General features: G+C 32.7%; 2 protein-coding genes across 2 annotated transcripts; one reads left to right on the top strand and one right to left on the bottom strand.

Annotated features, from left to right (window-relative positions):
- Positions 1–14,429: 14,429 nt before the first annotated feature.
- LOC143588811 (replication protein A 70 kDa DNA-binding subunit B-like) lies at positions 14,430–18,239 on the bottom strand. Its single transcript, XM_077069723.1, has 9 exons — positions 18,219–18,239; positions 17,843–18,110; positions 17,652–17,742; positions 17,428–17,570; positions 17,248–17,338; positions 17,008–17,143; positions 16,744–16,919; positions 14,589–14,709; positions 14,430–14,477 (listed from the first exon to the last, which is right to left on the bottom strand). Exons 1-9 carry the CDS (start codon positions 18,237–18,239, stop codon positions 14,430–14,432), a joined length of 1,095 nt encoding a protein of 364 aa, XP_076925838.1.
- A 3,686-nt stretch (positions 18,240–21,925) lies between these two features.
- Positions 21,926–25,175, top strand: LOC143588814 (zinc finger CCCH domain-containing protein 41-like). The gene is made up of 4 exons (XM_077069727.1): positions 21,926–22,875; positions 22,987–24,000; positions 24,078–24,425; positions 24,556–25,175. Exons 1-4 carry the CDS (start codon positions 22,228–22,230, stop codon positions 24,922–24,924), a joined length of 2,379 nt encoding a protein of 792 aa, XP_076925842.1. The 5' UTR covers positions 21,926–22,227; the 3' UTR covers positions 24,925–25,175.
- Positions 25,176–25,336: the final 161 nt, after the last annotated feature.

Below are 25,336 nucleotides of genomic sequence, written 5' to 3'. Positions count from 1 at the left end.
ATGGCTTTGTCGATCGGGACGAGACGGTTCCGTGGCCTCTTGAATCACTCAAATCGGAGTTCGTTTGATATGGTTTTGAGCATCTCGAGTGATTTCATACAAAAACCTCAAAGGTATGTTTTTGTTAAAAAGACTTACTTTTCATGAACGGATTTACATGAAAAATTATAGGATGATAGATCGGGTCATGATTATTGATAAAGTAATGAACTTGATAATAAACGGGTTAGTTGGTTCGTTTCGGGTAAAATGAGTAGTGTTTGGTTTGTAAAAAGGACGGGTAAACGAAGTCGGTTTTGCATGAAACTTAGTAGGATAGTAAATCGAGTATAGCTATACCATAAAGTTGCAAACTTGAGGATTAAAAAAAAGGACTTAACGAACTTATGGTTATGAACGGTTCATGAAATAAACCCTAGATCTAGCCTAAGAACGTTTTAAACCATAAAGGTCCAAGTTTTATGGTTACACGGGTCATGATTTGGCCGAACGTGGTTAAGGAAACATTAAGGGTTAAAAAGAATACCATAATATATGTATAATTAATGAAATACCCTTTTGATATAAGATAGAAATGAAAAGATGGACAAACAGGTCGAAAGCATCAGACCTGGGTTCTCTGTTAAGAGTTCTCGGTCCTGATGCTAGTTCTCGGTCAAACTTGATGGTATTCGGTCAGTAAGAGTTCTCGGTGCCATGAGTTCTCGGTCACAATGGGTTCTCGGTCAGACAATGGTTCTCGGTCAACGGAGGGATCTCGGTAGTGTTTTCGGTCACGAGATCTCGGCTGGGTTCTCTGCCTCAGAGTTCTCAGCCAGTTAGTGGTACATTGTGGTCTGTGGGCCTGGCTCAACTAGGCCCAGAAGCCAAAATGAAAAGTGGCCTGAACTAACTAGTTGCTCCATCTATATAAGTTAAACAAACGAGCCCAACTTAGAAAATGTGTTGGTTAACTAAATTATACAGTTAATTAACAAATATATATTTAACAGTAAGGTTGGGCTCAGTTAAAGAAGGGTATAACCATTAACGGCGAGCGTAACAGGATCCAGGTGAGTTTCTAGCCCCATTTCTTTGTTATGTTTTCGGGGCTGTGTGCATACTCGATGTGATAGTTAATACACTTACCTTAAATGGTAAGTGTATGCCATGTATGATTTATGTGATAGATATTATGTTATGTATGTGAACGAAAGCTTGTCGGTACGTGAACGATCTTCGGATATTGCACGTATTGACAAGGGAGGTATGTATGTGAAAGATGAATGTGTATGTTATATATATATATATATATATATATATATGTACAACATATGAGCATGTAATAATGATTAACGATAGTATATGTATGTTACGGGTATGTAAAGACAGTATGTACGAAGATGAAGAAGTAAGGGATTAGACCCTAATAATATCTTAGATAGAGAAGAAAGGGATCAGACCCTAATAATATCTGAGATAGAGAAGTAAAAAGGGATCAGACCCTAATAATATATGAGATAGACAAGAAAGGGATCAGACCCTAATAATATCTGAAATAGACAAAGGAAAGAGGGATCAGACCCTAATAATATCTGAGATAGACAAGAAAGGGATCAGACCCTAATAATATCTGAGATAGACAAAGGAAAGAGGGATCAGACCCTAATAATATCTGAGATAGACAAGAAAGGGATCAGACCCTAATAATATCTGAGATAGACAAAGGAAAGAGGGACCAGACCCTAATAATATCTGAGATAGAATGAACAATAATTATATAGTATGAAAGTAATAAAGCATGAACATATGTATCAAATTATGTAATGAAAGTAAGTTAGTAAAGTAATCATTATGTATCTTCGGATGCATGATTGAAGGTAAGAGTATGTATTATATGATATATGATAAACCAGAACTCACTCAGCATAGCTAACTTTTAGTATGCACGCAGGTGAGTAGAATGAGACAGCTGGCTTGAGCGGGGACACATGGCAGAAGAATAAGAGTCTGGCATCTGAAGACTGATGATGTTTTATACTTATCGTTTAAATTTGAAAGACAAGAATGTTTTAAGACAAGTTATGGTTTATTATTGTTATGTTATTGAAAGTTTTATATTCCGCGCAAAGCTTTAATTAACTCTGATATTTAGAACTGTGTTCATGAGTAAATCCAACGTCTAAATGTGAGGCACCGGTAACGGGGCCTGACAGTACATCATTCATACTTGTGGCTCTGATACCAATCTGTCACACCCCGACCAAAGGTGACAGAACATGCTGGGGTGCAACCGATTGCCCAAATACACAAGACACTATTTAAGTGACAATATTTAATCAGTTCATTTATTTCATAAATCAATAATCAACACATCTCGTTCACACAAACAATTTGAATACAAGTAACAATTATATTGTTCGTTTTACTAATACCCTAATGGTCTTGGTAACGTTTTTCGTCAAGTCCTCGAGTCAACAAAAGTCAAACCTGTAACATTTCATAAAATAAAGTTTGTCAACACAAAGGTTGGTGAGCAATTCATAAGATTGAGCATATAAGTATATAGTAATAAAAAACCACAAAACTTATATACAAAACAATAAATAAAAGCCATAATTTGGATAAAATCGCTAATAGACTTACGTTAGCGACACCTGCCATAAGAGAATACCAGATGGTTCAGGATTTAATAGAATATCGTTAATTGCATTACGTTAAAGACACCGTGCTATAAGAGAATACCAGATAGTTCACGGATTTATAGACTTCCACCAACGAAAAGCGATAAACACATAGGCAAATAAGCATAGAACATCATATCGAGCAAGTATTTAAGTAAGTATACAATCACGTTTGTGGGTTTAAAGATTCCAGTAAATAAAGCATTTAGTTTGATAAGTATGAAATGTCAGCCCAAAACGAAAGATGGAAAACGGGGTATGAAAGTACTCACCTCGATTGACGAATTGAGAAACTAATAAGTGATCGACATATAGAAAGCTTGTAAACGAAACGAACGAATCCGACTTGAAAGCTAATTGAAAACGAATAAATAAAATATGTTAATGAACTTGAACTTTGGTTGGAACTACATTTGAAGCATTGAATGAGAAGGTTCGGTTGTTAAATCGGGTTACCGGTTAGTTTTTTTAATGATTAGGTACTCATACTAAATTGATAATTAAAATAAAATAATATTATTTTATTGGGCTTTTAAATAGCTAAACCAATATTAAAAGAAAAAGACGGGTTTAAATCAAGAGTTCGGTTTTATGAAAATGAATAGATAATAAAGTTTATAATAATATCATTAATGATAATGCTAGTAATGATAATAATAATTCTAAAAAATATGTTATATATATATATAGATGTATAAGATAACGATGATAATAATAATATCAATAATTATTATTAATAAGACTAATATAGTATGATACTAATAATAATAGTTAAAGAATAAAAATCCAAGTATTAATTAAAGCGTTGTTGATAAAAATAATAATAATAAATAATATTGATAGTAAATAATGATACAATTCTCGATATTGGTTCGATTTCTAAACGAGTTCACGAAATAACTCTATTAATATTATTGCTAGTAATTAATGATAAAATATGATTTTAATAGATAATAATAATATGACCTTTAATAATATTAATAACAACTTTAATATTTATAATAATAATAATAATAACAATAATAATAATAAATAATTATAATAGTAAGTTATATGTAATAATACTAATAATAATCTTTATGTATTGATGTTAATACTAATAGTAATAATAAATTTATTAAGTATAAAAAGAACTAAAACCGATCTACGATGAGACCCGAACCCGAGACCTCTCGTTTAATGAGTAACGTACAAATCAACCGAACCAAAATAACGATTGTTAATTAAACCCATAATTAAACCCAAAACTGTTAAGTTACCTATTAGGTGTTCACGAGTCGTCGGAAGAAGGTTGTCGGAGACGTGATGGGTCACCGGAGCCAATTCCGGCCGCCAAAGGCGCGCCGGAAAATCAAATCAGAGAGAGAGAGCCGAGAGAGGTGAGAGAGAGGGAGGCGGGGAGAGAGAGAGAGCGAGCGAGAGAGAGAGAGAGAGACAGAGAGAGTGAGAGAGACGGAGAGGGATAGAGAGATAGAGAGAGCCGAGAGAACAGATTCCAGTCGCCGGAGGCGCGCCGGAAAAATGGGGCAGCGAGAGATGGTTGCGTCAGAGATGGTGGCCGGAACTCGGGCTCGCCAGAAAGAAGGACGAGGGAGGGAAGGAGGGTGGTGGCGTTGGGGTTACGGACCAGAGGGGAGACGGGGTGGCCGGAAGTGTCTCCGGAAATGGAGGTCTGCCGGCCACGGGAAATTGCAAAAGAAAGAGAGGGGAGGCTGGTGAGTTAATGTTAGGGTTAGGTTTATTTTGGTTTAAATATATGTTACATATTTACATAAAATGTCCTCCAAGTTCCAAGTGTTTTACGGAAAGGTATAAAACTAAATAAATGTTAATATAGGTTCGAAAATAGCAAAGATTACCCCTTACAATTTATAAACTAATTCTTATGTTAAATGAACAACGGTTAGTACACGCCTACATGACGGGTTTGATGGACTAAGTACGTGGAAGATTTAAAGATCGACTTAAAAGATGTATAAAATTACTGGGTCAGGTTTACAATACAATACGGGTTCGACGTATAATTTATTAAAATAAAACGCGAAAAAGAATAGAAATCCGAATTTGACGAATGTCACAGGCGTTATAACCTCACAGATATTATAAGGGTCTGGTCCCCAACATCACAGATATTATTAAGGTTTGGTCCTTATCCTCACAGATATTATAAGGGTCTGGTCCCTTATAATCATACAAGGCATACACTTACCACTTAAGGTAAGTGTATTAACTATCACATCGAGTGTGCACGCAACCCCGAAAACATAACAAGGAAGTGGGGCTAGAAACTCACCTGAATTCGGTTACTCTCACCGTTTATGGTTATTCCTTTCTTGAGTTGTGCACGACTAACTGTATATAACAATTACACGTATCAATTAACTATCACTACCCATATCGCGTTTCTTGACTAATTATAACCCTCAACGAACAGGGGTCCGGGGGCAGCGCCCCTAGAAGCGGGGTTCTAGGGGCGGTAGCCCCTATCGGGGTCCAAGGGGTAGAGCCCCTGGCTGGGGTTAAGCTGTCTTAACACATTTTCCATTAAGATTTCATGATAATATTATATTGTTAACCTCTCAATCCTTTAAGGTATCTTCTATATATTAATAAAGTTCATGAGCTATTTTATAATTAAATCATTCTTTTTTAAGTCCATGGACTGTTCTGTCATTTCATTAAACTTCTAGTTCGTTACTTGGTTCTTCAACGAATTGGTTTGTCATAACGAACTGGTCCTTGTAACGAATTGAACCCTCTAACGAACTGGTCCTTGTAACGAATTGAACCTTATAACGAACTGGTCCTTTGACGAATTGAACTTCCTAGAGAATGACCCTTCTGTAACGAATTGAACCTTCTAGTTCGTTATCTCCTTCTAACGAATACGAATGGTCATAACGAATTGGGGTTAATTGGTTATCTTTTCCTTAACGAATTGGGATACGAACTAAGGCTAGTTCGTTATGCTTCCGTTAACGAATCACTTGACGAATTACCTCTAGTTCGTTAACTCTCCGTTAACGAATTAGGGTTAGGTCAGAGAATGTCAGAGACATTCTCTAAACCTCGTACCCACTTTCCGGTGCCGCCTTTCCGGCGCCGTCGGCGCCGGAAAACCACGACTTCACCGAAAAACGAGATCTGACTCGTTTTCCACCGTTTTTCGTCACGTTCGATCCGGATATGAGCTAGGGTGACTCCTAGGCTCATATTATGCTCTGTTCATACCCGATTCCACCCGGATCTCGAGACTTTAATGGTTTAAAGGTGTCGGCTCGTCATTTTGTGACTAAATCTAACGGGTTTGAGTTCATACAATATCATACTATCATTACCTTAGATCGGGATCTGTTTTTGTTGCGTGCGCGTGTGGCTTGTAAAATATAAGAGGTTGGATTATTTGCTTTTGCACAAGATCTTGTTTTAAATATATAAAAGTGATTTCTACAAAGACTAAATACACACAAAATAGGCAAGTGTACCTATCGTATATGTAGAATAGTATTGGTAAGAACCAAGTATCGATCCGTGGACACAAATGTTTCTAGTAACAAATCGTTGTTTTACTTTAATCGAAGGTTTTAATCGTTTTGGGGTTAATTTTTGAACTTTTTATAAAATATAAATTCTTATATATAATATATAGGTGACCAAGACGAGAGATTCTAAACGAGTTGTTCAATTATGCGAAGGTTACCATCTAAGATCAAGAATCCACTCCATTCTAACATTGATAGTTAATATTTAAGCATGTGATAAACTTGCCATAGCAATATATGATAGATAGCTCCTTAAACCTTAAGTGAGCATCTTTGGCACTAAGGAGATAGCATGCGCATTTTAAAGTCCACCCTTTCCTAATGTCATGCCATCTCAATGATGTCAATTTAAGTTGGCAAGTAGTTTCGTAAAGTAGAAAGATTATAATTGACTTCGATTTCTCAAATACCAATTCTAACAACTTCGGGTGGTTGTAGTTAATCACACAACCTCCCCTTGGTTGATTTATGTAGGTTATGATTACACATTCCATTAACATATGATTTCTTTAACTAGCATGATATCCTAAGCAAAGCTATTTTCGGATTACCAAGACTTAGAGAAATACATCATAACTTATATCTCATCATTTCTAAGTACAATATAAGGATCCATGTTTCGATAATGTATCAAAGTATTTCTATCTTTCAAGAACATGAATCGATTATGAACGCTTGCCAATAGAATTGACAACCACCAACTTTGAATTAGTGATTTAAGATGGTGAAACATTTCTCATCAAAAGATAATTGTAATATAACAATGTACTTTACTCGACTACATTTTATATAATTATCAAGTAGAACAAAGATTCTTCATAGAATTTAGATGGTAAATGGAGTTTAGCTCATAATGAGCATGATGATAAAAATTAAGATGAATGATGATAACAAATACATGATTAAACTTGGAATGATCTTGTAAGGCCCCGTTCCCGGTGCCTCACTTTAACGTCGGATTCACTCATAAACACAGTTCTACAAATCAGAGTTTATTAAAACTTTCACGGAATATAAATCTTTAACCGTTTATTACAAAACATTTAATCTTTTCTTTAAAACCATAACATAAATCATCGTAATAAAACATCCTTTCTTCCATACTCAAATGTCAGCCGTTTGATCCATGCCATGTGCCATCCTCATGCTAGCTCTTCGGTCAAGTCACCCGCGTGCATACTAAAAGTCAGCTACGCTGAGTGAGTTCTAGTTAATCAAGCAACTTATCATACAACCGCTACATGCATTATATACGTATCCGAAGACACATAACCCACTATCTGACATGCTCATCTTACCACTTAACCTCTTACTTAATCCTACAACTTTGCCACTTTAATAACGAAGAACGTTATGCCACTTTAATAACGAAGAACGTTATGCCACTTTGCCACTTTAATAACGAAGTCACGCATAGGCTTACCCTACCACGCACTATCGTCATGCCACTAACACCGTTACTAGACCCTTGCCACTTCTATCACATTCTACCTCTGCTTGTCTACAACACACTTCCTATCATTACATCATTTACATAATAACCAAGTTACATAATAACATTTACACACACTAATAACCACTTAGAGATGATTCCCATTAGCGGTACGTGCAATATCCGAAGATCGTTCACAGCACCGACAAAGATTCGTTCATAACATAATACTTACTATCACATCAATCATTATGACATACACTTACCACTTAAGGTAAGTGTATTCACACTTCACATCGAGTATGCACACAACCCCGAAAACATAACAAGGAAATGGGGCTAGAAACTCACCTGAACTCGGTTACGTTCACCGTTAATCGTTATTCCCTTCTTGAGCTGTGCACGACAAACTGTATAACAATTATAAGTATCAATAAACTATTGCTAACATATCGTCCTTCTAGCTTAATTATTACCCTCAACGAACGGGGGTCCGAGGGCAGTGCCCCTGGCAGCGGGGTTCTAGGGGTGGCAGCCCCTAGCGGGGTTCAAGGGGCAGAGCCCCTGGCTTGGGTTAAGCTGCCAGGTCAGCTTGGAAAATTTTTATTTTCATTAACTGTCTTAACGCATTTTCCATTTGGATTTTAAGTTGTTATTCTATTCACCTACTCATTCGTTACAGTGAATTAAGCCTAATTCGTGGTCTAGTACTGGTTTACTTTTACTTAGCATTTTAAGCGAACTTAACATTAAGCGAACTTAATCATTAAGCGAACTTAACATTAAGCGAACTTAACATTAAGCGAACTTGACATCCGACGAACTTAACATAGGCGAACTTAACATAGGCGAACTTGGCGTGTTGTGAACTTAGCTGCGAACGAAGTTATATGGCGAAGTTACCCAGCAGTAGTTACGGGTTTGATTTTTATCAACCTTAACAAGCATCTTGCGATTTTAATACCCTTGTTATGGCTCGATATCACCCACTAACGTTTCCTAATCGTTTTCGTTCATATTTATCTCGCATATACCATAAAGCTTGGACCTTTAAGCTTAAAAACGTTCAATACAAGTCATTGTACATAGCCATAGGTTCATTAAGTTTGTTTCCAACGTCAAGTTTGCTACTTTACATTTCGTTTAGACCCGATTTACTTTATGTTTCAAGACTAACCTTACATGAAAACGCAAACTTTAATATGAAGAACATACCTTTATGCGTTCTTTAGGTCTCGGTTAGCTTGTTTATGGACTCTAAATCTTGTAAGAAGCTTGTTTAATGAAGATCTATCAAGAATCAACGTTTTTTTGGTCTTGGATCTCCCTCTCCCCCTCACGGCCGAAAGCGGCTATGTGTGTGTGTGTTTGGAGTGTGTAGGCAAATATGGAAAGATGGAAATGAGGATTAGGGTTTTAGGATGGTTTAAGGGGGGGTATTTATATCCCTTAAAGCCCATGGACCTAAGGCCCATTACCCTTTAATCCATCTTAAATAATCCAAGTCCATGATTATTTCTTGTTTAATATTAATTAAATATTAACACTCGCTTTTAAGTCATAGACTTCTTTTATTTATCATTATAAAATCGGGATGTTACAGATCTAACCAAATGTAGATGAATCTTCCTTCTTAATGATGGTGATGATGGATGATGATGATGGTTGAGGGTGATGATCTCCAAACATTCAAACTCTTCACTAAATCTTCTATGTGGGTGTTAGTGTGTGTTTTTATAAGAGAAAACCGGATAGAATTCTTTTCAATGCACACTCTTCAAATGGCACAAGAGCCACTATTTATAGGCTGTCTGGATATCTATATGAAATAGGAAGAAGGTCTTCTAATCGTGGAGTGAATCTTCTGTTCCAATGGCCGGCAAATATTGAAAAATCGAAGTTATATTATTTTTTATGATAATTAACAATAATAAATGAAGAGTCGTTAAATTTTAAAATTGTGAAAAGAAAATATTTGTATGGGCCTGAACTAATGGGCTTAGTATATTGAATCTTGTTAATAAGATATAAAATTAAGCAAAATCTTTAACAAAGATATATAAGTCAATTATTAAATTCTATTATCGATTTGTTACAAAATTACAATTTAAAATAAGTATTTTATAAAGATATTCATGAATATATGTTAAACATACTTAATGGAATCCGATTTTTATTAAGGTCTAACATTTAGTAATTTATTATATAAAATATTCAAAAAAATAAACTATATATTTGTAAAAAAAATATTAAAAGAAAAGCGTTGTATAGAAAATTAGACAAAAGTTGAAAAGCAAAAACTAATTTATTATTATACAAAAAAGGTCTTAAAACAACAAAAGTTGAAAAGCAAAAACTAATTTATTTACTTTTAATGACAAAAAAACCTTTTCATATTATAAAAATAAAAGGTTATTATAAATGAAAATATGTTTCAAATGTAAAACAAATTTGTTTCACATTAAAAGATTACTTGCATGGCATATTACAAATTAATAGATTATATATAGACCAAACAAAGAAACATTAACTCAAATTAAGTTTATACATAAATATAACCAAACATCAAAGGTAACATTAACTCAAATAAAGTATCAGTTTACACAAGGATTGACATTAGATAAGTAAGAAATCTATATAAACAACCATACAATATCATAAATATAGAACTATATATAAACATTCAAGTAGTCCAAATAAAAAAGTAGTAAATAACATTGTCTACATAATAAGTTGATAGATACACCTTGAATGTGTTATCAAAAACATTAAAACATTATATATTAACATGAATTCATAAGGATTTTCTTGAAAATTTCCCTCCTTATAAATCATCCGCCCAAACCACCTGAAAATAGAAAACAAACCATGGAAAATAATTAAGTAGAAAACATAATTAAAAATGTAAACTTATATCACAATGAATGTATGATAGTTAAATATCTACCTAATTATGTTAAAGTATATAAGAAAATTTGTTAATGTAACACAAACTAAATATAAACATAAAAAGTATATTCAAAAGTAATATATAAACATGTGGAAGTTTTGTTTACCAACCATCACTTTGAACCAAAATCCACCAAAAAAAGCTAACTGTCATGACAACCTAATAAACAAAAATAAACGATTATACCAGTGTATTGTACTTTTTACAAAGTTTGTAATTTAAAAGTAAACTAATAACATAAAGAACCAAAACAAAGTCAACAATAAAATAAAACTATGGACTTATCAAATAAATAAGTAACTTAATTCATATGTGTTACCTTAAACTTCCAAATCAGAATCCAAATAGCTTTCAATATCATCAAATTTGGATTCATAATTTTGACACTCTAACAACCATTTAACCTTCTCAGTGACCTCATTTTCCAAATCGAAATGTGCCCTTTGTTTTCTCACATTAGAAAGCTTCAAGTGATCCAAATCTCTTAAAAGATAAAGATAAGTGGATTGCAATATTGTTTTAGGTTGAACAGTAATTTGTTACCCATTCACATACTGATGTGCTTAAAACAGTCAATTAAATATTAACTAACTTAACAAGTAATGAAAACTAGACTTAAGACTCAACTACACAAAACACCGGCAAGTGAACCGGTCAATTGTACTAAAGCTAAGTAAGTCCGGAATATCGAACCCACAGGAATCTATAGATTACGTTAATTAACTAATTAGACTCGACTTACGACACGAATATTTATTATTAATGTTTAAAGGGGTTTTTTTAAACTAAGATTAAACTAAGAAAGCAAATAAACAAGTAAACTAGAAAACAAGCAATTAATCACAAGATCGAAACCAATCAGAGAAGGAATCTACCTAGCTAAGAATCTCATGCATCAACAATCATCAAGCAATGGACAAATAACATGATATGGAAACTGATTTCTAAACATATTCATCTAACAAACCCTAAGGACCCTTGACTGAATCAAACGAAATCCCAAAAAACAATTATTAGATTATTAAGCAATCAGTATTATTGATTTCCGCAAAGTCATCAATTAGAGTTAATTAATAGTATCAAAAGCAAGCAATCTTACGAAACACTAAACCCTAGATAACTTGATAAACTTAACATGACATCATGAACATGGATCAACACAATAAGCAAGAATATTGTCACTATTTATCCTAGCATGCAATTGACCGAGACACATGAATAAATCCTCACCTTACAGCTTTTGGAATTTAGCAAAGCATTTAAAATCCTAATCAACGATTAACAAGCTTCTATGATCTAATACGCATATTCAACCATAATAATCAAAACACCAAGTAATGATTAAACATGAACCCTAATATCTAAAGAACACAATCAATAGAAAGCAAGATCCATGTGAAGCAATAATTAATAATCAATCAAGATAATAAATACTTATACGCATCATGAAAACAAAATCAAGTCTTTACTATTAAAATAACGAAACCATAATCAAATATTATCCAAAGCAAAAAATCATGCATCAAACATGTTTATCAAACCTAGGTAGACATGAAGTCTATCCTAGAATCATTATTAAAAACAATCCTAAACAAGTATTAAAAACAAAGAGGAAAGACATCAAAAATAATGAACAAGGAACGAAGGTTAGAGCGATAAAACCCCTTTGCAATTGATCCTTGAACACCCGGATGAAAGAACTCTTGATACTCCTTGGTTCATAGCTTCAAATCACCTTCAAAACCTTGGAAACCTCTCAAAATCGGCTGCCATAGAGCTTAGAATCGGCTAGGTTAATAAAAGATGTTTATATAAGCGAGTATGGGCTTGGACTTGCAAAAACGAGCTGACCAGAAGGCCCAAGGCGCCGCGCGGCCCTCCTTAGGCTTGCCTTCATGCAGCGCGGGGCCCTCTTGGAGGGTTCCACGAATTTTTGTTGTTAAATGTTGCTAATTATTTGTTAAATCTTGATTAATCCCTTCTTGAACTCCAAGCAACATTGAGAACCTTCTAGAACTTGCTTCCCTTGCTTCTCCAAGCCATGAATCTATAAAGAACATAACAAAACACTAAGTGAAGCAATCACGTAATCATTGACGAACACGACGAACTTAAACTTCTCACGAAATAATAGAAAGAATTAAAGCTTAACATGCAAGACACCAAAAGAGTTAAAACACTATAACTATAACATACTTGACTCAAAACTTAAATAATAAAAGATAAACAAAACTCGAACTAAAACGAACTCAAAATATTAAAGAAACACAACTTTACACGGGAGACGAGATGTATAAATAGACGTGTATCACATACTTTATGACAACATTATTTTGCAAAGGATAATAAAACCACTCACTAAAATTAACCATCGGAAGTAGTTGTTGTTCATGTTGTTGAATTTTTTCATGAATAACATTCAGTAGTGCTTTCTCTTCATCGGTTTGAACTTGTTTTCGAGTACCGATGTTTCGTATTTGGTACTTAAACAGAATACTAAAAGACATAACAGACTGAATAGAATCCTTGTGGATTATTGACAGATCGCTAACAACAAAGTGATAGTTATTAAAATCGGATGAAAATTTCCAGTTAACAATTGTGGCCATGGTTGAAGAAATGGAAGAGAAGATAGGTATTCATGGAAGAAGTTATAGTGTGTATGTTGTTATTCAAAACTGAATTTTTTTTAATTAAAATGGAGAATGGCAGTTTACAACAATCAAGAAAACTCATCATTTACCCTATATGTTTTAGACTATTTATGAACATTAAACCTATTTTTATTTTTACTTTTTAATATAGTATATTGATAACTTATATAATGCATACAAAATATATTAGAATATGGATATAATCAACTATAATATATTAGGATATAAGTAAAAGGTTTGAAATTTAAATTTCTTAAATATTATACAAGAAACATAAAAAACATGTTAATAAACTAATATCCACTGGACTTGTTTCACACTTAAACATAAAACAACCAAACATTAATTAGTTCAAATTAAATCAAAACATAAATATAACCAAACATCCAAATAAGAATAAATTGTTCAAAACAACCAACATTCAAGGATAATCGTTCAAAAAAACAAATGAAAAAAACCAAACATAAAATATCCAAATCTCTCAAAAAGACTTAACATAACTGTAAACCGAAAAAAAATTAAATTGTTCACTTAGATTCCTTATCCACTTTAGGAGTTAAAAGTGTTGCATCATCGCATGATTCACTGGTGGTCCCTATCTCTTCGATAGTCTTAGACTTCAATTTAGTGGCCGACATGCTAGCATCATCGTCAACTTCAAAAACTTCCACCATTTTTCTCTTAAGTTTATCGTCAGAAGACGTTGACATTCCTTTTGTATCAGCTGCCACATCCTGAGCATCAACATTTGAACTTGGAGTTTGATTATCTCCAATATCAGAAAGCTGTTATTAAAAAAGTAAAGTCCAATACAAAATCATGTTACACATCTTTCTGTTAACTATATCTATAAGTTTGAACTATTATATTAAACAAAATATCTATACCTTAATAGAAACCGAACCGGATGACTGGAATTCAGAATTAGATGCTCCCAATGTAAAAGAATTAGAATCTGATTGCTGATAATACAAATTGGAACATCAACATATGTTAATTGAAATAATTATGAAATAAAATTAGTAATAAAACAATGTTAAAATTATATATTTACCAAACGACCATTCTGTCTTTTCTGTAATTCAGTGATTATATTAGTGTCATCAGTAAGCTTGTTTATACCATAGTCCTCGACATTGTTTCTGAAGTTGAAGTCTGCCACATCGACCTTAAAAGCGAACATCTTTTCTAAAGACCATCCAACTCAGCAGGGAATCCACCATTTTCAATATTATTCTGTAATAAAATAAGATGACAAACAAATGAATATAATATTAATCATTGTTAAACCTAACAATATAATGACAATGATGTATAAATAATAAAATAAACTAATTGAAAACAAACCTCATTTTGAGAATCAATCAATTCACTTGTTGTTTTGTTAGTCAGCATTTTAGCATCTCTATCAAAGAGAGTCAACGACACAACTCCAGTGGAATCTTGCACCCTTATCTTGATCTTGAACCTAAATAAGTTTTAAAAATAGGTAAATAGCAAGAAAAACATATATATACTATTATAATAAACAAAAATAATTGTTGTGTCACATGGCACATAATTGTCTTATTTTTGTGCCAAAGTGGCATAGTTATGGTTCATTTTCGAAAGTCAAAACTATCTAATTATAACAATTAATAAATATTTAAACATTCCATATTAATGATATCTATGATTTTATAATAGTAAATAAAGTATAAAAAAAGTTATAAATAAAAGAATGTATGTAGAACTTTTGAAACTCATTTTTGTGTGTGTAATTCGTATTGTATGTTTTTAGTTTTTTAGTGACCAGTTCAGAAGGTGCCATGATTTGTATTTACTCTAAGCAATACAAAAATGGTTCATCTCACTTGATTATTGTTTTACTTTTAATTATGTATAATAAAATTTTTTATATGTATTGATAACTTTTGATAAAGTTATATAATTCAACATTCAAGGAGAATAATTGATTGACGATGGTGCATATCGGTACTCTTTCTTTTAAATCTAATAATTATATGAATTTTTTGTCACATGTTAGTTGATAGTGAAATTCATTGTGCTTATATACTTCATTTGCAGGTTAGTGTATTATACAAACTTGCATCAACTAAAATTTCGGGCTAAACTAATGTACAAATAAGTTGTTTGATCACGTAATACAGTGGTACCATAGAGAGTTTTTGTTTATATTTATTTATATTTATGAAGCAAAATTCATATCTTATTGGATGAGTATCCTGGTGGTGATGACATTGTGTTGTCTATTATAAGAACAACACTCATTTTGTTTTTTTTTTTTTTTTGTTTTTTTTTTATTTTAAATCTTGCAAGTTTAGACCATAAATTACCACTAAAATGATAGGAAAATGGTTGTAATTATGGGTGTTGCAAACCGATTCTATACAAAATCATTGTAAGATGATTAGCAGGACGTTTGAAATACTAATCTGTTTCTTTTAAGTTGGTTGATTAATATTATGATTTATTTATGTTCTATCTTCTATACAAGAATCTTGAAGTTGTTTGATATAAGAGAGGAATGATGGTTTGTTTTTCAGTGAGCTACTTAATTCTTGTGAATAAAAACTATTGCAACAATTTTTTTATTCCGATTTACATATTGGGTCACAACAAGTTCCACTTGAAACTGCCCCTCTTCTAGTATGACTTGAAACATGTTGGGCAAGTTCAACTTGTATTCGGCCCTTTAAGTAAACATGTCAAATTTGCTACTTGTGTTCTCTTTTAGCTGGCAAAATGGACAGGTCATGTCAGTCGGCGCAACGCATAAGAACCTGTTTGGTCGGTGCTGGTCAAAACTGGTCATTTTAAGAAAAATATTACTTTCGGTCTGGAACATGTTTTCTTTACACATTTTTTTACTTTTACACACATATAAAACTCACTATTACCGTTAAGTTTCTTGTATATTGTTAGAGTTGAGTAAAATGTGTCAAGATCATCTAAAGTTATAACTTAAGTAAGACGACATGTTTGAAACTGAAAAAAAAATGTTATAAAATGCCAATAACTTTATTTGTATTACACTTTCTTTGACGATATTACCAAATATGTAGTTGCCCTTGCTTATAATTTTCTAACATAAGGCATGAACTAGAAAAAAAGAGATGAAGTAAGGCACACAAGTTTATTTATTTTTAGTTATGGATGGTTAATAATTTAATATCATTAACCACCCCCCCCCCCCCCAAATGTCTACTTTGGTAATTTTTTGTACCAATTGAAAATCTTGCAACTGTTAGTTCAGTATAAACCTATGTTGAGACTAACACAACAATATACTTGGAAACAGCATGTTCACATTTTTCAGCTCTTGTGGTTTTCTAAGAGTTTTGATGTGTTTTTAATATATAATTATTGCAATATAAATAATAAAATCATATAATAATATAATGAATAAGATTTAATTTTTCAAACCCGTGTAATACACGGGTTTCTAACCTAGTTTCTACAATGGACAAATTACACATTTGAATTTGTATTCAATAAATACCTAGGTGTAGGGAGAACACCTAAAACATTGCATCTTACTGTTTTGCATTCATACTCCTTTCCACCTTCACCATTATTTTCCATGAGCTTACGGCTACAAGTATTACAACCAATGTAATACCATTCCGTATCTGGACAGATGGTCTTAATTGTACTAAGGATAATGATACTTTTAGGCTGCAATAAAGTAAAAAGCTCTTAATTAATATTCAACTAGTATTGAAAGATAATTAGGATACCACAAAGAGTGTAATAATTAACTTACAAATATAATGGTACAAATATCACAAATGTTAAAAAAAACTGTTGCTCTCAAAAACTCATCATCAACAGACGACAACATCTTCACCGGAATCGGTTTACGAACAGAAACATCATTGCTATTTAGCAAACCCAACAAACTACAAAATTTAAAATTTATAAATTTAGGAATCAATAAGATAATATAAAATTTAAATAACAAAATCTATGAACTAAAACAATAATTACTGGTTTAATAATATACCTGTTTTTGTATTCTTTTATTTCAAATAAAAAGTCGTTTATAAAGAAACGGCTAACATTAGATCCAAAAGAATTCGACACATACACTTTCTCTAACAAAAATAAAGATTATACAAGGAAACATTAGTTTAAGTTAATACATTTAAAACTCAAGTAACTTCAAAACAGTAGACATAGTTACCTTTACCATCAGAGCCGGTGTAATACTTAACCCTACCAAACTGCAGTACAATAATGGTCTGGCCTTCATCAAAATGTTCAATGACATATTTAGAGAGCTCCAACGCATAATGATCCCATAGTCTGAGATATACACAATTTTCACTGAAATGAGAGAAGTGTTAAATACAGTATAAAGTATATTAACTAAAATATGTCATCAAATGTTAGTGTAGATAGTAATACTTTAAATCACACATCTCCATTGTACGCTTGTTTTTGTCCTTGACATTTGAAGCATTGCTCTTGAACACATGAACCACGTGACCAATAATATCTAAGAAAAAGAAAATTAATAAATAATTAATTAACAGATTTAATGGAAATCTAACGGTAAATTTATAAAATAATTTATTTGAATTAAAATTTAATTATACCAACTGTGGATTTCAAATAAATATCTATATTGATTAGTGATTCAAATGAAATCATTTTGAAACCAAACATGCGACCATCAAACTCTTGACATGGATTTACATGTGTGTTTGGTCCCAACACCAATTTGTTGGAACAATCAATCACTCGGTAGTTGGATCCATTTAGACCAACGCTAGGATTAACAATAGTCAGAGTAGAACTTTCCTTCAAGAATCTTTTGAAACGAAAGATATCTTGTTTGTAAATGGTGGCTTGGATTCGATTCTCCTGTCATTAAAGAACAAAATATATATGAGAATTACAACTCAATCAATAATTAAGATATAAAAAAGTAGAATCTGTAACATATATACAAATTCATAAATAGATACTTACATCTTCATCCATTAGCACCATCTCGATCAAAAAATCCTCGTTGACATTTTTGTTATCTTTGATGCTTCAAAGTCTTAGAACTCTAACCTTAAGAGTTGATGGTGATGTTTTGAGAACATCGATTTCATTTAGCATGGTAAATTTTTGAGCTTCCATTGTCCTATGAATAAAATTAAAATATAAAACAGTAGACTAAATTATTTAAAACATAAAAACAATTATTAAAAGGGTAGATTGTTGTAGAATATATGATTATGAAAAGTATGTTAAAGGTTTATGTGATTAGTTAGATATTATATAGTAGGATGTACTGAATATAAATTTGGTAAACTTATTATGTTTATAAACTTTCTAAACATAAGTTTGAATATAATTAAAGCGGTTTAGTGTAAATGTTTTATTCCAAAAATAACCGATTGATTATATTCAAAATGTATATTTAGAATGTATTATTATACAATAAATATTTTATTTAAATATTTAAGGTTTAATGAAAATCAGTTAATATAATTAAAACGGTTTATTGTAAATGTTTTATTCCAAAAATAATCGATTGATTATATTCAAAATGAAATTTAGAATGTATTATTATACAATAAATATTTTATTTCAATATTTAAGGTTAATGAAAATCAGTTAATATAATTAGAAGAATATGTTGCTTAATTTAGGAATGAAATATAATAACAATAATAAAAAACATAAATTCTTTACTTAATTATTGTTATTATAGTCAACATTAAACTTTTTGTTTAATTTTAAAAATCACAATTATGATTTAGAAAATTTACTAAATTTACAATTCAGTAAATATTAATAAAAATTTAGAAACTTTTTAATAAATATTTCTTGAATATTAAATTGAAGATTAAAGATCAATATCATATAAGTAACAGAATTCGAACTTTTTGTTTTTTGTTTAAACTGAATAAACTTTGGGTGGAAAAAAAATTGAACGGAAATTAGGTTTGTTAATATTTATTTAAGAAAACAGTATCAAATTGGAGGCAAAAAAAATCATAAATTGGACGGAAATTAAATTACAAATATTTACAAAACAAAACAATAAGAACAGTTTAGCCGGAAAATTTAAGAATTGGACAAAGAAAACAATAAAAAATTGAACTGAAATATATCCAAAAATTGGTCGAATATAAACTTCTTAAAATTCACTAAACAAAACAATAAGAAATTGACCGAAAAACTCAGAAAACATAAAATATCCGTATAACAGTTGGCCGGAAAGATCCATCGGATGTTAAAAATAAAGAGTGTTAATTGATAAAATAACAAACTAACTCTATATGCAACAATGGATTGTTAATTACCTTTAATATATTCATCGGAGAATCAATCAGTTACAATCATCAATAAATAATATAACATCGGTTTCGGTAGGAATCGAACAAACGGTTTCTTCAATTCCAAGGTTATTGTTGTCTCCAATATGTTCGATTCCGAGCGGCGGAATTAGGGTTCGTATTGTTGGTAAATACTGTAGAGGTTGGATGTTGGATCTGAACAACGTAATTAGGGTTCGTATATTCATCGGGAGGTTAGACAGAAAATCAGTGGTGGAATTGGTTATGGATCTCAGTGACGAAATTAGGGTTCGTATATTCATCGGGAGATTAGAGAGAAAATCAGTGGTTCGTATATTCGTGAAGAGGTTAAAGAGAAAAATTAAGTCTGGAATTGGGTTGTGAAAATTAGACCGAGTTTCTTTTTTGGGTGTTTGGTGGACAAGTGGCAGCATATTAGAGAGGCCACGTGGCAGCATATTAGGGAATCTGATAATGAAAATTTGCTGACTGGATTGACTATGTGGACAGCCTAGTAGAAAGTCATGTGGAGGAATGGTATTGCTTTAATAGTATGTATAGATTTAGATTAAATAAATTGAAATATTACTAAAAATTGAATATGTTATGAATAATTATTATTGATGATAAAAGATTCACATTGTTAACCTACTTGTTAATATTATCTATCATCGGGGTTGTCTAAATTGTTCGTTGTTATGAAATTCGATAACTATTGGTATCATATTGATCCCAAAACCTCAAAAAGTTAGGATTGAAAACTATTGGTACCATACGGATCCCAAAACCTCAAAAGATTGGGATTGAATTGGTACAACGGTACTCGATTTGATACAAGTATCATTTATTCATCCCTATATAAAAATAAAAACGGAATAACAAAAAGTTATGATTAAGCGCAATAAAAGTTATGATGAAAATATGAAAATCACATGGAAGTTATTTTTCGGAAATGATTTCCATGCTAATCAGCATTCCATAATCCAAGTTTGGGAATTTTATAAAAACTAGTCCCTCAACTTTGCAGGACTTGTCATTCATTTCATAATTTGATCTCCTGTCATTTATTTAACCATTATAAATCTAAGCAATAAATTGGTATTCTGTTTTAGTCCAAACATAACTCTTGAACGACAAACTTTATTTACTTAAACTATATGCACATGTGTACGTTGAGAAAAAAACATTAGAGAAGATAAAAACAAAGAAAGAGTGACAAGAAAGAAAGAAAGAAAGAAATCATTCTTTTTCTTCAAATTGAACATTTGCATTGATGCATATTATATGCAGATATGGCTCTTATGTGTCTCGATCCATACCGCATAACTAAAAGAAGTTTGATACGAATAAATTAACTGAAAAGAAAATGTACCAAGTATTAAACTTATAATAAAGTAGAAGGGAATAAACTGTTAATTCCTCACATCCCATTTGTCCGTGTGTATTTGTTGGCCTGTAAAACCTTCCTTCCCGTGGAGAAAACGATACATTCATTCATATTCATATTCATATTCATATTCATATTCATATTCATATATAACACTCACAACCATTACGTGTCTTCCACCATTGTTGAGACGAATAGAATAGGTACTACACTCTCGAATGCAGCATTTATAACCCTAACTCTGTCTAATTCTATTGACGGAGGTTATATTCTCACATCGTCTCGTACTATATGTGTTCATTGTGTTACATAATTTGTAGTAATTGTGTTATTTGATCCATTGATTCGTCTAATTCAATTCTGATTTGAAATTACTTGCCTCTGTAGTTTAATATATAGGTTTCATTCAGTGATTATATATAATCTGAAATTTTCAAGTTTTTAGGGTTTTTTTGTGTCATCATTTCATTTCATTTCATTTGTATGATGCCTGTCGTCGTTTACCGATTCCTGCATTTCGTTATGTCATTGTTTACTTGGAATCGTTATTTTCAGAGTGAGATTTTACATCTCTAACTATGTATATTATATGATGATTGATAGATTTACAATACTGATTCTAACTTCGGACTTCTATGTCTAGAATTGAGTTTAGTGATTCTGCATTATATATAAAAATGGAGTTTGCAACAACGGTTCATATATAGTATGAACACTGCACATTATATCTTGTGATAGGCTAGTTGATGTCTCATGTCGTATTGTACTAGTTCTATTCACATGTAAATTCAAGGTTGTTGACATTGTAAGATTCGTTTTGGTTTTGAATTAATATGTTTATATCGTTAGGACTGATTTATAGTTTTCTTTGAATCACATTGTATTTGATGAATAATCATATGGAACCGTTTTTTAAGATTTGGAAGCACGTACTGTATCAAAATTTGTTACCATATTTGTGTGGTACCTACTGTATGGGGAGTTTTTCAATGTCTTTATTGCAGTTATGGAATTGAATACATGTTCTGTTTTTTTGTCTATTTCTCTGAAATCGTGACTAGTGTAATCTCTTTCTTCTTTGTTTCGGTTATGTTTTTCAAACTTGAAAATTTGAGTTACATGCTTTAACGAATCACAAGTTATAGAAGAAATAAGCTGGGAAGTGTTTTGCTGTAGTTTTTTTTCTTTCTTCTTTGTTTCTGCATTAAACTTTTATCTTTTGCAGCATACCCTTTGTGTGGTCTCATTGTCTCCTCTCTGCGAATTCTTTGATACTTGGCTGTTCCTTTAGTAACGCTTAATGGAGCTTAGAGTTTCATCCCGAAGGCCACACATGTCACATGAAAGTTATCCTGATGACAAACAAATCAGTGACGATGATGATGATCGCAACCATAAGCATCGTAGAAGGGGCGACACGAGGTGTCGGTTATTAGAGGATGAAGTTACAGGACACCTATATACAAAATCATACATAAAGGGAAGTAAATCCTTTCAAAACGGGCGTCTTAGTGGAGAAGCTGGTTCTCAGTTTAATGAAACATGGAAAAAGTATAGTTTTAATACTCTGGATGAAGAGATTTCTGTGAAGTTCAACCAAAAAGGACCTCAGATTTCTAGAGGATTCTTAGACGTAAAGCAGAAAAGTAGGTTAAACCGATCATTTTCTGGGCATCCTGGTCCAGTTAGGGGTTTAGCAACGGTTTCAAATTCTCAAGGTCAATCCTGGAACCCATTTGGATTGGATCAAGGAATTCCAAATGGTGGTCTGGATTTGTTTCACCCTATTGGCTTACAAGGAACATACAGACCAAGTATTAATTCTTCTTTGAACATGGGACTTGCAAGACAAATGTGTCAGGACTTTGAGGAACAAGGTTTTTGTCTAAGAGGTGACATGTGTCCAATGGAGCATGGGACAAACCGTATTGTTGTAGAAGATGTTCAGGTATCCTATTATATTTAACCGCAGATGCAAATTGGTCCTTTGGAATATATGCTTCATGACAATTTTTTGACCTTACAAATGCTTATTTGTCGTTTTTTTTTCTAATTACAGAGCCTTTCGCACTTCAATCTTCCTATATCACTTGCCAGTGCAAATCTATCTATAGCACCAGTTGGGACAGGACCTACACCTGCAACTAGTGTCGTGACAAACACGTTATCCAACAACAAAGGCCCACATGGAAAAAATATGAAGCATGGAGTTGGTGACATTGATTCGGCTGCTGACTTTTATGATCCTGATCAGCCTCTATGGAGCAATGATTCACATACATCAACTGGGCTTCAATATTTAAGTCATCCAAATGTTGGAAAAAACAATTCTTTGCTGGATCATGGTCCATCTGGTGATCATCTTGTTGGTCAATCTGATGGCTCTGATGATGAACTTGTAACCTCTGGTAGGGCTGTGGCAACACTGACAACAAAATCTTCTCTACAGGGTAGAATAACCAGAAAGAACAGAATTTTCAAAGCCACCCCTTCAAATTTCTTGCAAAATGAGACGATGTCGAATCGTACTCAAAGTGGAAATAGACGTATGAACCGTAAGCCTTCACAAAAAGCGCAGCTTACATTATTTGTTAATGGGATTCCTCATCAGAATAACAAAAGGGAGCTCCTACTTTCACATTTTCAAAAATTTGGAAAGGTTATCGGTATCTCTATTCCTTTGAATAGCGAGCGTGCGTTTGTTCAGTTTTCTAAAAAAGAAGAAGCAGAAGCTGCTCTTATGGCACCTGATGCTGTAATGAGTAATCGCTTTATTAAGCTGTTTTGGGCTAACCGTGACATCATACATGATAACCAAACAGTTAGCGCCCATGGATTGAAAGTTTCTTTTGTTGCAAACAAAGTATTGCATAATAACAAAGGCTCTCATGCCCCTGTATCTGCTTTTGATCACCCAAAGCCTATTGTTGTCGAGGGCAAAGAAGTAAATCCCCCTTCACAAAAGAAGCTGGAGAGTTTGGAGCTTTTGAAGGAGGAACTTAGGAAAAAACAAGAAATGCTTGACCAGAAAAGGAATGACTTCCAACGCAAGCTGGCTAAACTTGAGAAACAAGTAAGTTTTGATTTTATAAAAACTTTATTAACCATGTTATAGTTTGTTAGTTTACATGGAAGTACTCTTTTCTGCAGGCTACAAGTCCAAAAGGTGAAGTAGCATCTGAACAGCTTGCTAAAAAGCAGAAGTTGGGGATTCTTGCTGATTCTGTAAAGGCCGCATCCCCAAGTGGTGGTGGTCTTGATGCTATTGTACCATCCGTACAAGATGAAGTGGCAGGTACTACTAGCAACGTGGGACTCTCTGGGAAGCAAAGTTTCAAAACAAATCTTGCATTAGTACTTCCAGAATCTTCAAGCTTAAAATCATCTTCACTTTCATTGGTCAATCTTGGATCACCTGTTGGCAACAATCGGTTCAAACTGGATAATCGTCCAACTGCGTTTACGGTTGTTCCGCCTCTACCAGATGGTCTTGCTAGGGTAAGCTTCCATTCTCAGTTTCTCCATATTTACATCTGAGTTGAGATTGCCTCTGGTTTTCAAGATTTTGTTGAATGAGTTGATGACAATTTGTGAAGTAGAGCACCTAATGCTGAAATTGGTTGTGCAGGTTTCCGTGTTGAAGGAACACTTTGCACCATATGGCGATCTTTCAAAGGTGCAAGTAGATGACATCGACCCCAAAACATCCAATGTTACAGCTCAGATATATTTTAGAACGCGCCATGCAGCTGAGAAGGCGTTTTTGGGCGGTAAATCCTGGAAAGGTCACAATTTGCAATTTGTGTGGCTAAATTCTACCGATTCCAGGAAAGATGATGTTGCTAAACAAACTTATAAAGATTCTCCTAAAGCTACCGCCCAACAGTCATACGCATTTGGAGATGGAGATTCTGAGAATACCAAAGGAGCAGCTGTTAAGGATCATATGGAACCTTCTGAAACTCATCAATCTAATTGCATTAGTGTTGCTGAATAAACCTTATAAAGGATGACACGGTGTACACTACAGTGAAGTAAATAGTATATCAGCTGCTTTAGTTAGTTGCCATAGGGCAATAGCTCAATTTTGTTGTCTCATGCTTGCAGTTTGTAAAAGTGATTCTTAACTGCTAGTTGGGATGCTTTGTTTGGTTAGCCATGTCTTCGTATTTGTCAGATCCGCCACGAATCAAGGATTATATTGAAAATTCGACTAAATGATTTTAGTTGTGTCTTCGTATTTGTCGTATTTGCAAGCCGGTTTTATCAGTTTCACGGTTTAACATTTGCTTGTTTAATTTTAATTTCTTTTTAAAATAATTATTTTGTATCAAAGATAGTTATGATTATAATGTTTCACAAACTACATATTTTTAAAATTGAAAAAAAGAAAATCCAAATACAAAAAG

The sequence above is a fragment of the Bidens hawaiensis genome, unplaced genomic scaffold (assembly GCF_021521415.1).
Source record: "Bidens hawaiensis isolate Kalapana, Puna unplaced genomic scaffold, B.hawaiensis_p1.1 tig00036779_1, whole genome shotgun sequence".
In the NCBI taxonomy this organism is placed as follows: Eukaryota; Viridiplantae; Streptophyta; class Magnoliopsida; order Asterales; family Asteraceae; genus Bidens; species Bidens hawaiensis.
Note: the sequence above shows the minus strand (reverse complement) of the source record. Positions and strands in the feature narration are given on the sequence as shown.